A 16392-nucleotide genomic window follows, 5' to 3' on the forward strand; every position below is an offset into this window, starting at 1 on the left:
CTTCTTTCTATGCCTCCTCCAAGGAGCAGAGAGATTGGTGGTATCAAGACAAGACCTCAGAGGCAAATTGGAGGAATACATTTTGCCAGTTATCCCACTGATATTTCCTTTAATAAGGACAGATTGCAGGGAGGCCAATCTTGCCTGGGTGGTGCCTACTTTCAGTTTACATTAATTTTCGAGGATTTTGTTCTTTAGAGAGGCACCGAGATGCAGGGATACCGATACACCAGACTTGTAATCAAGCCTTCTCCTATGTACATATACAGTAGCTTGCGCCAATATTGACAATAACATATTTAATGTGCTGCTAAAAAGTCTGGTGAATGCATTTTAAATCTATTAGTATACATTCTGTACTTCACAATATATATTTATTGGGCTTTTACTCCTACTCTCTTCCCATTCCGGTCTTCCACTTCTCCCTCCGCCTCTGTAGACTTCTTAAATTTATATTATTATGCACAAGCTGTACATAATTTAGTAATACAAATTCAATTGAGGCGAAAGCAATGTTTGAAATGAAAAATCATTGTTGGAGTAACTGCGACCAGGTTCGAACCATGTTACATATGTGGTGTTCTTGCCTCCGTAATTAAATTGTGGCATGATGTTTGTGCACATATAAATGTTACTACTGATTTTAGCCGTGCTCTGGAACATTGCTATATAGCACTGTCCCTGGGAGACTCAGATGTTGACCTACAATGCAATGTATCAAGCAAAATGACATCACATTTGCTGCTGCCATTGCGACTAACAATTGCTAAACATTGAAGGACTATTGTATCGTAATAATTTACTGTCACAAAGCTTCCAATTTGTTAAAACATCAGCTTCGCGACTCCAAAACAGCATTTTACAATTCATTAAAGCCCTTTGAATCATAAAAGTAAATCCGAAGTAACCACTATTTTAGTGCTTCCAAACACAGTACCCAGTTTCTCAGGGACAGCGGGTTGGCCCTGGTTTCTAATTACTATAAATGTAGTAAGCAATATTAAGGGCGTATGATTACAATTGTGTAGTGGTAGGTTTTGACATTTACTAGTACCATCAATATACAGAAAATTAAAAGAAGGGATACAGCCAGATCTCAAGCAAAGTCTACCCTGTTTCAGCCTGAAAAAGACCCGGAGAAATCATCTGGGCAACAAACCCTTTATAAATACCACTAGAACTGTCCTTATCGGTCCTCAAATAGGTAGTAACTGTGCTAGATAAGTGACAATAACAGCTGTACACCGTAAGCAATTGTCTGCCAATGACACCAGTTTTCTTAAAGCTTCAAAGCGCAGACGCCGCGCACATACGGGGTAATTACGGGCCTAATGTTTTCTTTCCATAAGACATACTGTTGTGAGCCTTACATAGCTCTGAACCCAACTTGCTGTCCTGTTAGAAAAATATATCTTTTTGAGGTGAGATACCTAGAATCGGTACTACACAGCACAGCCAACCCCCCAACACTGCATAGCAAAAACACTCCAATTAAGAGTAGGCTACACAGTAGAGTAAATATCTACTAGTTGCCTAATTTCTAGTCAAAAGTCCTATGAGTGTTGGAAGCTTCTGGAAACAAACAGGGGGACATATCCCATTGGCTACCAATGTAGTGAAACATTTTCACACCATATTATTGTGAATACAAATGTATCCCTATGTTTTATCATCCACCAACTTTGATTTGTTTTGTTTTATTTTTATAAAGATTGCTTCTGCTACACATAACAGCACTGCATACAGCCTGTGCTATACAGCTAGAATTTTGTGCGAAGTTAAAAGAATAACAGTAGTTTAATAACATTACCTAAAAAAATATGCTGTTTTTACAATTCTTTCCTACAGAAGCTGCAAACCAAACGGTGCATTGAGTTAAGTCAAACATTATCTTGCAAAGTTCCAAGATTACTTTGTGTTAAAAGTGCACATTACCTTTTGTCCCTTGGAGTGACTGAAAAAATCATCTGGCCAAACGTCCTTCCCAAACATGACATCATCGTTCATGTAAATAAACTTTTGAGACAGGCCGGGAATGCGGTGAATGTGGGTCTCGATAGCAGGAGAGCTAAAGGTTGGCAGGTGGCTCACATTCTGGAAAATATCCTGATCACAATAAACAGAACTTTTAGAGCACGTTCCTTTATTTCATTCGAACAATGTTATCCAAATAGTTTAAAACGATTAATGCATAATTGTTACAAACTGTATATTTTAAATAAATAATCACTAATGTTAGTTTTTTTTTCTACAAGACCACCGACTCCAAGAACAAGCATTTGCAATGCAATAGGTCTCCCATTAGGAAAGTTTGAGCTATTGGTATTGTAAATGACAAATTTTGTATTTAAGTGTTGGCTTTGAAAATAGCTAAATCAATAGCTTTGTCATTTACAATGCCAATAGTTTTAATTTTCGCAAATGTGACACCTATAGCATTTGTAATGCAATATGTGTTGCATTTACGTGACATAGATGTATTGACATTACAAATACCAATGGTTTTTATTTTTTTTAAATAATTAATACTTAAATAAAAGTTATTGTAATTTATAATGGCAATAGCTTAAACTTTTGTAAATAACGTTTGTGAAGATTATGTTCAGTGAATTTTATTATGACGAAAATCCAAGAACAGAAGTGAAATATTAACATCTTTTTGTGACATTTGTAATAAAGCTTGAAACAGTGAGAGAACATATTTGAACCAGTTGTTGTTGAATGGTTGCACAGATTGATGCTGTGGTGGCGCTGAGTGATGTTGTGTTGGTGACGAGTGATGCAGTGGCGTTCAATGATGCTATGCTAGCGCGTAGTGATGTTGTGGTGGTTCTGAGTGATGCTGTGGTGATGCGATAGATAGAGGGAGGGCGATAGAGGGAGGGCGATAGATAGAGGGAGGGAGGGCGATAGATAGAGGGAGGGAGGGCGATAGATAGAGGGAGGGAGGGCGATAGATAGAGGGAGGGAGGGTGATAGATAGATAGTTAGAGTGAGGGCGATAGATAGTTAGAGGGCGATAGACAGAGAGCGATAGATAGAGGGAGGGCAATAGATAGAGGGAGGGTGATAGAGTGAGAATGATAGATAGAGAGGGGTGTAGAGAGAGGGGTGTAGAGAGAAGGGTAGAGAGGAGGAGAGTAGAGAGGAGGGGTGTAGAGAGAGGGGTGTAGAGAGAGGGGTGTAGAGAGAGGGGTGTAGAGAGAGGGGTGTAGAGAGAGGGGTGTAGAAAGTGGGGTGTAGAAAGTGGGGTAGAGAGCGAGGAGGTGTAGAGAGAGGGGTGTAGAGAGAGGGGTGTAGAGAGAGGGGTCTAGAGAGGGGGGTGTAGAGAGGGGGGTGTAGAGAGGGGGGTGTAGAGAGGGGGGTGTAGAGAGGGGGGTGTAGAGAGGGGGGTGTAGAGAGGGGGTGTAGAGAAGGGGGTGTAGAGAGGGGGGTGTAGAGAGGGGGGTGTAGAGAGAGGGGTGTAGAGAGAAGGGTAGAGAGGAGGAGAGTACAGAGGAGGGGTGTAGAGAGGGGTGTAGAGAGAGGGGTGTAGAGAGAGGGGTGTAGAAAGTGGGGTGTAGAAAGTGGGGTGTAGAAAGTGGGGTAGAGAGCGAGGAGTTGTAGAGAGAGGGGTGTAGAGAGAGGGGTGTAGAGAGGGGTCTAGAGAGAGGGGTGTAGAGAGGGGGGTGTAGAGAGGGGGGTGTAGAGAGGGGGGTGTAGAGAGGGGGGTGTAGAGAGGGGGGTGTAGAGAGGGGTGTAGAGAGAAGGGTAGAGAGGAGGAGAGTAGAGAGGAGGGGAGTAGAGAGGAGGGGTGTAGAGAGAGGGGTGTAGAGAGAGGGGTGTAGAGAGAGGGGTGTAGAAAGTGGGGTGTAGAAAGTGGGGTAGAGAGCGAGGAGGTGTAGAGAGAGGGGTGTAGAGAGAGGGGTGTAGAGAGAGGGGTCTAGAGAGAGGGGTCTAGAGAGAGGGATGTAGAGAGGGGGGTGTAGAGAGGGGGTGTAGAGAGGGGGGTGTAGAGAGGGGGGTGTAGAGAGGGGGGTGTAGAGAGGGGGGTGTAGAGAGGGGGGTGTAGAGAGGGGGGTGTAGAGCGAGGAGGTGTAGAGAGAGGGGTGTAGAGAGAGGGGGGTGTAGAGAGAGGGGGGTGTAGAGAGAGGGGGGTGTAGAGAGAGGGGTGTAGAGAGAGAGGGGGGTGTAGAGAGAGGGGGGTGTACAGAGAGGGGGGTGTAGAGAGAGGGTTGTAGAGAGAGGGGTGTAGAGAGAGAGGGGTGTAGAGAGAGGGTGTAGAGAGAGGGTGTAGAGAGAGAGGGGTGTAGAGAGAGAGGTGTAGAGAGAGAGGTGTAGAGAGAGGTGTAGAGAGAGGTGTAGAGAGAGGGTGTAGAAAGTGGGGTAGAGAGTGAGGAGGTGTAGAGAGAGGGGTGTAGAGAGAGGGGTGTAGAGAGAGGGGTGTAGAGAGAGGGGTGTAGAGAGAGGGGTGTAGAGAGAGGGGTGTAGAGAGAGGGGTGTAGAAAGTGGGGTGTAGAAAGTGGGGTAGAGAGCGAGGAGGTGTAGAGAGAGGGGTGTAGAGAGAGGGGTGTAGAGAGAGGGGTGTAGAGAGAGGGGTCTAGAGAGGGGGGTGTAGAGAGGGGGGTGTAGAGAGGGGGTGTAGAGAGGGGGGTGTAGAGAGGGGGTGTAGAGAAGGGGGTGTAGAGAGGGGGGTGTAGAGAGGGGGGTGTAGAGAGAGGGGTGTAGAGAGAAGGGTAGAGAGGAGGAGAGTAGAGAGGAGGGGTGTAGAGAGGGGTGTAGAGAGAGGGGTGTAGAGAGAGGGGTGTAGAAAGTGGGGTGTAGAAAGTGGGGTGTAGAAAGTGGGGTAGAGAGCGAGGAGTTGTAGAGAGAGGGGTGTAGAGAGAGGGGTGTAGAGAGGGGTCTAGAGAGAGGGGTGTAGAGAGGGGGGTGTAGAGAGGGGGGTGTAGAGAGGGGGGTGTAGAGAGGGGGGTGTAGAGAGGGGGGTGTAGAGAGAGGGGTGTAGAGAGAAGGGTAGAGAGGAGGAGAGTAGAGAGGAGGGGAGTAGAGAGGAGGGGTGTAGAGAGAGGGGTGTAGAGAGGGGTGTAGAGAGAGGGGTGTAGAAAGTGGGGTGTAGAAAGTGGGGTAGAGAGCGAGGAGGTGTAGAGAGAGGGGTGTAGAGAGAGGGGTGTAGAGAGAGGGGTCTAGAGAGAGGGGTCTAGAGAGAGGGATGTAGAGAGGGGGGTGTAGAGAGGGGGTGTAGAGAGGGGGGTGTAGAGAGGAGGGTGTAGAGAGGGGGGTGCAGAGAGGGGGGTGTAGAGAGGGGGGTGTAGAGAGGGGGGTGTAGAGAGGGGGGTGTAGAGCGAGGAGGTGTAGAGAGAGGGGTGTAGAGAGAGGGGGGTGTAGAGAGAGGGGGGTGTAGAGAGGGGTGTAGAGAGAGGGGTGTAGAGAGAGGGGTGTAGAGAGAGAGGGGGGTGTAGAGAGAGGGGGGTGTAGAGAGAGGGGTGTAGAGAGAGGGGTGTAGAGAGAGAGGGGTGTAGAGAGAGGGTGTAGAGAGAGAGGGTGTAGAGAGAGAGGGGTGTAGAGAGAGGTGTAGAGAGAGAGGTGTAGAGAGAGGTGTAGAGAGAGGGTGTAGAGAGAGGGTGTAGAAAGTGGGGTAGAGAGTGAGGAGGTGTAGAGAGAGGGGTGTAGAGAGAGGGTGTAGAAAGTGGGGTAGAGAGCGAGGAGGTGTAGAGAGAGAGAGGGGTGTAGAGAGAGAGGGGTGTAGAGAGAGAGGGGTGTAGAGAGAGAGGGGTGTAGAGAGAGAGGGGTGTAGAGAGAGAGGGGTGTAGAGAGAGGGGTGTAGAGAGAGGGGTGTAGAGAGGGGTGTAGAGAGAGGGGTGTAGAGAGAGGGGTGTAGAGAGGGGTTTAGAGGGAGGGGTTTAGAGAGAGGGGTTGTCTTGACAGGCTTTTTGGCTCTATTTCGGAGTGATAAAGACTTTAAACTTGCTCACATCTAGGACATGTATTCTTAGATGTGTTGGCCCTTTTAATCTCTTTCTTCCAGACCTAGAAGAGGATAGCTGCTTTATATAATGATAGATCCCTTACTCTAATCCATCTATTGCCTATTGGCTTTGCCTTTCATTATTTTGCTTATAGTAGAGGGTGGATCCTGTGGTCCTGACTTTATATTATACATTGGTATGGTTTATGTAGGTACTCTGACAGAGCTACGGGTTATTTCATCCTTCTCAGGCCTACAAGGCCCAGAACTAGATAGACTCCATTTTGCTTAGTATCCCTGCAGAGATGAGATGCTTTAAGGGAAAAGGTAATATTTTGGTTTTGAGCTGTTGTTCGCCCTAAGCGAACCAGAGAGAACCGGCCAGAGCTGAATCTAATCAAGAAGTGCAGATCTGTATATGAATCCTTTTCTATTGTTATTGTAATAAAGATACCCCAGTTCTTAGTGAGCTAGTGTGCATGTGTTGTTATTCCTGCATACAGTGTGTCCAATATTTCAAAAGTACAGGTAACCTTTTCTTCTAGTCAGATGTTACAGCCAGAACAGATGCTGCCCCTGATCCGGTAAGTCTGAATAATTAGAGAGAGAGCTGAAGGTATTCATAGGAAAGTGGTCGTCATTGGTAAGTGGCGTGAGTGAGAGCACTGATTGTGGTCAGTGTGTATACCCGCAAGATTGCGGCTTGAGTGAGCACCGGGGGGGACACGGTGTGTAATGAGATCGCCTCTAGGGAAAGTGGCGTTAATGAGAACACCAGGTAGGAGACTGGTGCTTAGGTCCGCCGGATTGTGGACCGGATAAAGAGTGAGCACTGGGGCTGCAGCCCAGTGTGTAGGCACGCCAGATTGCGTGTCGAGTGAGCACTGAGGGTAATCAGTGTGTAATGGTAGATAATCAGAACTGCCCCAGGGTAGATTAGTCTGGACCCATGTGGTCGCGAGACTATGAGGTATGAGTGTGGTGTAGGGCATGGATGTCCTTAGTAATCAGTGAGTATTCTTAGTATCCCTATAGATTTAGTGGTGTTTCTGATGATATGAGCTTGTATATTGCGAGTTCCCCATCCTCAGGTAGGTACCCAGGTGCCTGGATAGATGGGTCCTGAGGAGGGAGGTGGTTACGTTCCGGCTGGGTTGGAGGGGCTCTCAGGAGCTGATCCCATCTGGTCTAGAACCCGGTCATTACATCTGGCGTAGTCGGCTGCTTACGAAGCCTGTGTGCCCTGGCCATGTGTTTGGATGGTTTCCCATAAGTTGTGGGGGAGTGCCCTAAGCGCCAGTTACATCTGGCGTAGTCTTGCAGTTTACGAAGCCTGTGTGACCTATTGGCTTGAACAGTTGAGTTTCCCATAAGTTGTGGGGGAGTGCCCTAATCGCCAGTTACATCTGGCGTAGTCGGCTGTTTACGAAGCCTGTGTGCCCTGGCCATGTGTTTGGAGAGTTTCCCATAAGTTGTGGAGGAGTGCCCTGATCGCCAGTTACATCTGGCATAGTCGGGCAGTTTATTAAGCCTGTGTGGCCTATGGGCTTGAACAGTTGCAGTGTAAGGAGATTGCAGTACATCATGGCATTTGACTTATGCAGGGTGGAAGAAATGCTTTTCATCTTGGTGTTTGAACTGTCAGGCTTGAATGGTGACATTACATGAGGGAGCCAATTACATCTTTGTGATAGTCCAATTGTACAAATGTGTGTGAAAAATGCTTTTAAATTGCCCATTAAATTGCTTGCTGCGTCTGCTTATGCTGTGCAATGTGAAATGTGTTCAATGTAATATGATTTGTGGAGTTCCTTGTACATAGCTCCTTGTAAATATGCCTTGTAAATAGCGCCATATAATTATGGCTTGTGAGGTGCATGTTCTCATTTTGACTTGCTGTGTTCCTTGTGAATTGCGCCTTGAATATATTCCTTGTGAGGAGCATGTCATTTTTTTGAACTTGTTGACTTTCTTGTAAATATGGCTTGTAAAGAGTGCCGTGTTAATGTAGCTTGTGAGGAGCATGTTCTCATTTTGACTTGCTGTGTTCCTTGTGAATTGCGCCTTGAATATATTCCTTGTGAAGAGCTTGTCAATTTTTGGACTTGTTGACTTTCTTGTAAATATGGCTTGTGAATAGCGCCATGTGGTTATGGCTTGGACAGGGCATGTTATCATTACGTTAGGCAGGAGAGAGCTGGATCTCTTTCAAGTGCTTGGGGATAACGTTTTGAAGATGTGCGTACGTGTTATGTGAAAACGTGGAGAGATGAGTTCATGACTTTCCCGTGTACTGCAGTCATTGGGGAATGATTGTGCTTGAGCTGCCAAAGGGTTAATATCTTGAATTGAGAAGGCAGTATTTATTTTAACATGCTGTTTAACATGCATGGTTATGTGAGCTGACACTGAAAGTCAGTGAATCTTTGGATTGATCATGGTTTGATTTCATTTTTTCATTGGTTGCTGGTTCCGCCTATGTGCTTTGTCAGCTTGCTGACAGCATGGTAACATCTTGCATGGAGAGAGCAGTGTTCATTTAAATTTGCTACTTCATATGCATCCACAGACGTGTGGAGAATTATTTTTGAATGCATGATTTAAAATGAGTGAAATATTAAAAAGATGGCCCAGTTAGAGTGCAAGCTACGGGCTGTTTTCATTAATTATTTCGTAGAGGGTTTTCCAACTAGAAAGGAATATGCAAACCGGTGTTTTGGAATGATCACAGGTTGTGAATAATTAATCATACCCAACAGTGCACGGTAACATGTGCTTTTAATTAGTGAAATGCAACCGTGTGTTTTTAAAACAGATGTGTTCTAGTAAATATAGATTATTATTTTTCCAATGCAAGCTGAACCTTTTTCAAATGCAAATGTTTCTGATATGTAGCAGACCATTGTGTGAGTGTACCCACTCAGTTAGAATAATGACTATTTGAAAAACTGATGAATCTGGCCTGCAATGCAAAATTATGGTGTTTCACATGTTATTTTCCAGAAGTAAAATGTAATGTGTCTGCTAATATTTTTTCCCTCGCAGCTAGTAGCAGTACTGAATTATTTTAAAATGCTAGCATGTCCCTTAGTTACAAAAAATATATGCCCTTATTAATTACTAATATTTGGGATGCTTTTCATCACGTTTTAATTCTGCTTCGGTTAGTTAGAGAATAATGGTTAGCTCTCTGGCCTGGGAACAGATCTGTTTTAAATTCCAAAGAATGTGTTTTTCGACCTTGAGTTAGCCTGGCTCTCAGAGAAAGCTGTTTTGTAAAGGGAGGGCCTTTCCCTCTTGGAGCGCCGAGCAGTGCCTGTCTTGTTATTATTGGCCATTTTCCAATTTCTTTCCGCGGAGAAATGTTTATGTAAGGGGGGGGGGGGGTCAAGTCGCTCTTCCTTGCTGTCGGCGCAGACAGCTTCATTGCCTTCAGATAAGGGATCCTTGCACATGCAGAATAATTGGCAGACGCTTGGCCCTTGGAGTTAGATAAATACAGTAGGCCTGGGTGAGCTTCCCTGACTAGAGATTAGAGATGCTTGGACAGAATGGTTGGCAGTAGCCTTGCTCCTGCAATGAGATCAGCACTTGGCAGTGATTCAAAATTACATCGCACTGTAGCCTGGCTTCTGCTTATTTTGATTGGAGCGGATTCAAACTCTGAGCGCGAACGTCTTTCTGAAGGGAGGGGCTGTCTCTCAGAGTATTCGGGAGTTACTAGGCCCCAGCCCTTCTGGCTGTGTATGAAAAAATTAGATTTTGCCCAAACAAATTTAAAAGTATATGATTTTAATTATTCCTTGAATTTAGAATAATTGTTTTTATAAATTACTAGGTTTCTTTCGACAATGAAAAGCACTTGGGGTGCTTTTTAAATGGAAAATTTATTTTTGCTAGATTAATGATACTTGTTTTTTCGTTTCAGGTTGTTGGGTTGTGGTGTTTGGTGTGTGCGTCGGCCCACCCCCCCTCCCACTCCCTTTGTTATTTTACTTTTTTGTTTTCATTTTTTTATGTTAGTTTGTTATTTTTGGAAGATGGAACCAGACCAGACCGGATTGGTGGCGGATGAACGACGGAAGCTGGTAATTGATGACTGGATCGGAGGAAGTGCTTCCTTGGCACCGGATACAGATGAAGATGAAGGGTGGTGTCCTACACTGATACCAAAATTGACTGCCTTGAACCCTAAATTCCCTAATGATGAAATGCGGAACAGTATTTACTTGGCTGCATAATTGGGCCTTGCATTTTTCCCATATTCTTTTATTTCAGTTGGACATTATCACAAACAGGCCCCCATTTAAAATTTCTCATGGTTTTGATGTTTATGCAGTACTATATTTTGCCCTTAGTATGCTATGCTATTCTACACTTGTTTATCTTTCACCTATTATAGTTTTCCTGTTTTCTGCAAAACAGTTTTGCCAATGAAAGGATTGTAATCTTTTAAATGGTGGTGCACACATGTGTTCCACAGATCGATACAGAAGGATTGGATACAAACTGTTTTCTGAGTTAGATGATATATACACCACATTTAGATAATTTTCTTTGATTTCATGCTTGATATGCATAGTGCTACACCAGCTATTTTGTAGGAATGGGGTTATCCTTATTTTCCTGTTATTCCACTTTCACTTTGATTGATCCAAGGGTGGTTACCCTAGACTTTAAGTTGTCCTGGGAGGTGTGTCTTTTAGTAAGGTTATGTCCTACATCTATTATTAATGTTTGCCCAGACCTTGAAGACCTTTTGTCATGTTTATTTCTCAGATTTCACCAAATTTTTTCTTAAGTTGACCAAAGTAGGTAGGCCTCATTTAGGCCCATTGTTATTTTTATTCCACAAACATGGCCCTACACCAATGGATTTCATGAGTTATCATTAGCTTAAGTTGACCAAAGTAGGTAGGCCTCATTTAGGCCCTTTGCTGTTTTATTATTAGAAATTGAAGCACATTTAGTTCTTAAGTTGACCGAAGTAGGTAGGCCCCATTTAGGCCCCTTGCTGTTTTCATTCTACAAACAAGTCCCTACATCAATAGATTTCATCAGTTATCACTAGAAGGTGAGGCACATTTAGTTTGAGGATGCTTTGGTTAGTTTCTGTTGTTATCAGATCAAATCTTAGATATGTTTCAGCATTCAGGTCAAGGGTGCTTTGATTTGTTTTCAGTTGGTTGTTAGATTTGCATTCCCTACATTAAGTTTTAGGTGGAATTTCCTTCAGTTGTCATTTATTTTAGAGAGCCTTTTGGTTTTTTGGTTTTGTTGATAGATTATGTTGATGTTTGTTTATTTGGATGTTGTTGTTCATAGATGTTCGCAAGATAGAGTCTTAAGGGTGGAATGTCTTGACAGGCTTTTTGGCTCTATTTCGGAGTGATAAAGACTTTAAACTTGCTCACATCTAGGACATGTATTCTTAGATGTGTTGGCCCTTTTAAGCTCTTTCTTCCAGACCTAGAAGAGGATAGCTGCTTTATATAATGATAGATCCCTTACTCTAATCCATCTATTGCCTATTGGCTTTGCCTTTCATTATTTTGCTTATAGTAGAGGGTGGATCCTGTGGTCCTGACTTTATATTATACGTTGGTATGGTTTATGTAGGTACTCTGACAGAGCTAAGGGTTATTTCATCCTTCTCAGGCCTACAAGGCCCAGAACTAGACAGACTCCATTTTGCTTAGTATCCCTGCAGAGATGAGATGCTTTAAGGGAAAAGGTAATATTTTGGTTTTGAGCTGTTGTTCGCCCTAAGCGAACCGGAGAGAACCGGCCAGAGCTGAATCTAATCAAGAAGTGTCCCTGGGCTCAGGTCTCTAGACGAAACAAGCAGCTGATCACTGTGGGAGCGTCTAGAGCGAGGAGCCCGTTGCATGGACCTGGTGGGAGGAGGCTGCTGGCTGGAGCTTTCCACTAGAGGAGAGGAATCCATATTAGCGAATTGCAGGAGAGGAGGAGTATTCAGTTTGGTTCTTGAAGAGTGGAGAGTAGGATGTCTGCTGGAGCTGCAGAATACAGTGCAGTCCTATTGTTTTTCTGGAATGGAGAAGGAAGGCAGATGATTGCTGAAGCTGAAGAGAGAGCAGTAACTATCAGCTGGGACTGCCAGTTTGTCAGAGAGCATTAAAGCAGATGGAGGAGCTGAGGCTGTCAGCTGGAGCAATTGAGCCAACGGCGTGGAGCTGTGGTGACGGAGGGAGAGACAGAGAAAGCCCTGATCCCACCAGAGTCAGAGAGAAATCTTCATTTTAATAGGTGAGGTAGTCTAAACTAGTCCCCTTTACACTTACACCTTAATCTTGTCCTTATTCCCTAGGCTATTGTATGGCTAATCCTTTTCTTTCAGCGGTGTGTTAAAAGTTCCTGTTAGTCATAGAGACCCCGCAGATCTGTATATGAATCCTTTTCTATTGTTATTGTAATAAAGATACCCCAGTTCTTAGTGAACTAGTGTGCATGTGTTGTTATTCCTGCATACAGTGTGTCCAATATTTCAAAAGCACAGGTAACCTTTTCTTCTAGTCAGATGTTACAGCCAGAACAGATGCTGCCCCTGATCCGGTAAGTCTGAATTAGGGAGAGAGAGGAGCCCTTGAGCTAGGGAATTATTGACACTAAGTAATTCGGCCATCCCATAATATTATTGTAGTAGCGAACCCTTAGTGAATAGTGAGAGAGACTTCCCAACATAGAGACAGAGAGCTGAAGGTATTCATAGGAAAGTGGTTGTCATTGGTAAGTGGCGTTAGTGAGAGCACTGATTGTGGTCAGTGTGTATACCCGCAAGATTGCGGCTTGAGTGAGCACCGGGGGGACACGGTGTGTAATGAGATCGCCTCTAGGGAAAGTGGCGTTAATGAGAACACCAGGTAGGAGACTGGTGCTTAGGTCCGCCGGATTGTGGACCGGATAAAGAGTGAGCACTGGGGCTGCAGCCCAGTGTGTAGGCACACCAGATTGCGTGTCGAGTGAGCACTGAGGGTAATCAGTGTGTAATAGTAGATAATCAGAACTGCTCCAGGGTAGATTAGTCTGGACCCATGTGGTCGGGAGACTATGAGGTATGTGTGTGGTGTAGGGCATGGATGTCCTTAGTAATCAGTGAGTATTCTTAGTATCCCTATAGATTTAGTGGTGTTTCTGATGATATGAGCTTGTATATTGCGAGTTCCCCATCCTCAGGTAGGTACCCAGGTGCCTGGATAGATGGGTCCTGAGGAGGGAGGTGGTTACGTTCCGGCTGGGTTGGAGGGGCTCTCAGGAGCTGATCCCATCTGGTCTAGAACCCGGCCGTTACAGGGGTTTAGAGAGAGATGAGGCTAGAGAGAGAGGGGACATAGAGAGAGAGGGGGCGTAGAGAGAGAGGGGGCGTAGAGAGAGGGGGTGTAGAGAGAGAGGGGTGTCGAGAGAGAGGGTGTAGAGAGAGAGGGGTGTATAGAGAGAGGGGTGTAGAGAGAGAGGGGTGTAGAGAGAGGGGGGTGTAGAGAGAGGGGGGTGTAGAGAGAGGGGGGTGTAGAGAGAGGGGGGTGTAGAGAGAGGGGGGTGTATAGAGAGGGGGGTGTAGAGAGAGGGGGGTGTAGAGAGAGGGGGGGTGTAGAGAGAGTGGGTGTAGAGAGAAAGGGGTGTAGAGAGAGGGGTGTAGAGAGAGGGGTGTAGAGAGAGAGGGGTGTAGAGAGAGAGGGGTGTAGAGAGAGAGGGGTGTAGAGGGAAAGGGGTGTAGAGGGAAAGGGGTGTAGAGAGAGAGGGCTGTAGAGAGAGGGTGGTGTAGAGAGAGAGGGGTGTAGAAAGAGAGGGGTGTAGATAGTGAGGGGTGTAGATAGTGAGGGGTGTAGAGAGAGGGGTATAGAGAGGGGTGTAGAGTGAGCGGTGTGTAGAGAGAGGGGTGTGTAGAGAGAGGGGTGTAGAGAGAGAGAGGGGGTGTAGAGAAGGGGGTGTAGAGAGGGGGGTGTAGAGAGAAGGGGGTGTAGAGAGAAGGGGGTGTAGAGAGAAGGGGGTGTAGAGAGAAGGGGGTGTAGAGAGAAGGGGGTGTAGAGAGAGGGGGGAGTAGAGAGGGGGCGTAGAGAGATGGGGTGTAGAGAGAGGGGGTGTAGAGAGAGAGAGAGTGGTGTAGAGAGGCTTGCGGGTGTTGTTGTGGGGGCGTGGGATATACGTTGTTGTGTAGGTTGGACTCTGATTTGTGAGCAGGTGGTGTGATTTGCCATGTTGGTGGTTTGTGTCTTCAAAGCAATGTGTTTTATTGGTGGTGGTGTGGTGCAGATGGACAAGAAATATATTTTTTATGAGAATCTTTTTTTTGTATGTAGAGTGTGGATGGTAAGTCGTATTGTTTTATTTATGTATGTGGAACGAAGGAAAAAATAAACATATTTTCTTAAGAGTGCGTATGGTGGTGTTATTGTTGTAGTTTGTGGTCTACACGCCAAAATTATCAGTACGGAATTGCTGTCTAATGTCCAATTAGGACACCGGGCGGCAACCAGACTGGGTGGCTGGGATAAAGGAGGATGGGGGAGGGCTGAGAAGGGGAGTGGAGATGGGGTCGACAGCCAGATTGGGTGGCTAGGAGGAAGGGGGAGGGGCTGAGAGGAGAAGGGGAGTGGAGATGGGGTTTGAGAGCAGTGCCCGAGAACTAAAGCGTTCAGTCTCGGGAAGAGATCGAGGCGCTCTGTGGACAAGTTGGAGGGTGCTCGAAGGGGGAAGGAGGCTGAGATTGCAGATAGAGAGCCTGCTGTGGCACGGGTGTCCCTCACATTAAGGGTGGGGGGTACGCTTCAAAGGAAGGAGAGGGTAATCCCACAGGGGGCTAGAGTGTGCCCTAAGGAGGGAAGGAATGAACTCTCGGTGAGTGAGTACGCAGGGTAGGAATTGATACTCGGTGAGTGAGTACACAGGGAAATAAATAATGGACACGCGGTGAGTACACAGGGAAGGGATGGGACTCGGGGAGTGAGTGCACGGGATGCTTTGGTAAAGGAATCCGGCGGTAATCTCCGAGGGTGCCCTAAGCCAGAGTTGCGATGGGTGTTCTCTGAACGAGATAGGGAACTACGAGTACCTTTTCGGATAGACGGGTTGGGCACTCTGTAGGTTGGTACAAAGGGTGGTGTTTTGGTAAGGCACGAAAAGGGCGATCCATATGGGGAGAAATGATGCCTGTGGGGGTGGGAGAGGGATCAGCATGAGGAAGCGCTTACCCACTGAAGTAGACGCCTCTTGTCGAGGGAGGTGTATCTTAAGCCGTCGGGAGACTTAATGAGCCTAGTCATCTGACCAACTGCACTGAATGCTGCGATTTTTTAACCTAATGCGGAAACTGGTGATAGAATATGAGTCACAGCATGCAAACTGCTGTCCAAAACAGCTAGGACTAGCTGTAGGTGTTCCACGTGGCAGATGCAGTGACACAATGCAAATAATACCCTCCTATCCTGCAGAATGCTAAGAGGACCCCCATACCTCACAGATACTCACTATCCTTTGGCTTATGATGGGTTAGTGGGCGCCTGAAGGGTGGGGCCTGCCGCTCTACAGGTGACCCGTGTTACTCTGGTGGGGTGATGTACACTTTAGTTCTGTATACAAAGTTTAAGGCAGCATCAGGACAGACTCTTTCGAGGAGCCTCAAATGTTATGACAAGAGGGGATTAGGGTACAGAGTGATAAAGTGCTTTGCCGAGGATGGAGTAGTTTCTGTCCTGTAACTTCAGTTCTGTAGTAGGGGTATCTCTGTTATAGTCATAATCTAGTGAATAGTCCCGCTCATGAGCGTGGACCCCGGAGCAATCAAAAATAATCTCTTAAGCTGTCTAACAATGCAGTCCTGCACAGCCACTTAAGAGAGAATTTAAAGACATATAATGCAGCCTATATCCACAGGCTACACTGTCCAGTACTTCAACTAGACATTCCACCAAAAGCACACACAGCACAGCCTGCCAAGTTTTCTTCATAGAGAAAAACTTCCCCTTTAACCAACAAAGCCTCTGGAATGATAGAGAGGAAGGGGAGGACAGACAAGCCCCATAGGCTGCCATTATGTGGCTCAAAAAGGGATACCGTGCCTTTAAGAAAACTTTCTATAACTTCATCAGTATCCCAGAATGCCCAGCAGGTCCCATTTACTTTCAGTTGTTTTTGAAGGCGTATAACGCCAGACCTGTAGCATTCCGAACATAAAGATCTGTCTCCACCGGGGAGGAGGGTGGGCGCTTATGACTAGAACAGAGATACCCCTACTACAGAACTGGAGTTACAGGACAGAAACTACTCCTTCTGTAGTAGGGGATCTCTGTGTATAGTCATAATCTAGTGAATAGAATGGCAAGCCCATCCCCACACCAAAGTAGCGGTGGAGAGAAAATAAGTACACCACCACTACTGTGCGAACAGATTTCACAGCGAAGCCTGCCCAACCTGAGCGTCTGCCCTAGAAT

At 45.9% G+C, this 16392-nt stretch overlaps 1 protein-coding gene across 1 annotated transcript in view; it reads right to left on the bottom strand.

The window, feature by feature from the left end:
- The window catches only part of GNPTAB (N-acetylglucosamine-1-phosphate transferase subunits alpha and beta), a 715805-nt gene that overhangs the window by 306745 nt on the left and 392668 nt on the right, over positions 1-16392 (bottom strand). The window contains exon 10 of the mRNA XM_086919157.1: positions 1936-2106. Coding sequence (XP_086775283.1) covers positions 1936-2106 — 171 coding nt within the window. The remainder of the gene's footprint in view (positions 1-1935; positions 2107-16392) is intronic.

Source organism: Lissotriton vulgaris, chromosome 1_1 (genome assembly GCF_964263255.1).
Source record: "Lissotriton vulgaris chromosome 1_1, aLisVul1.2, whole genome shotgun sequence".
Lineage (NCBI taxonomy): Eukaryota > Metazoa > Chordata > Amphibia > Caudata > Salamandridae > Lissotriton > Lissotriton vulgaris.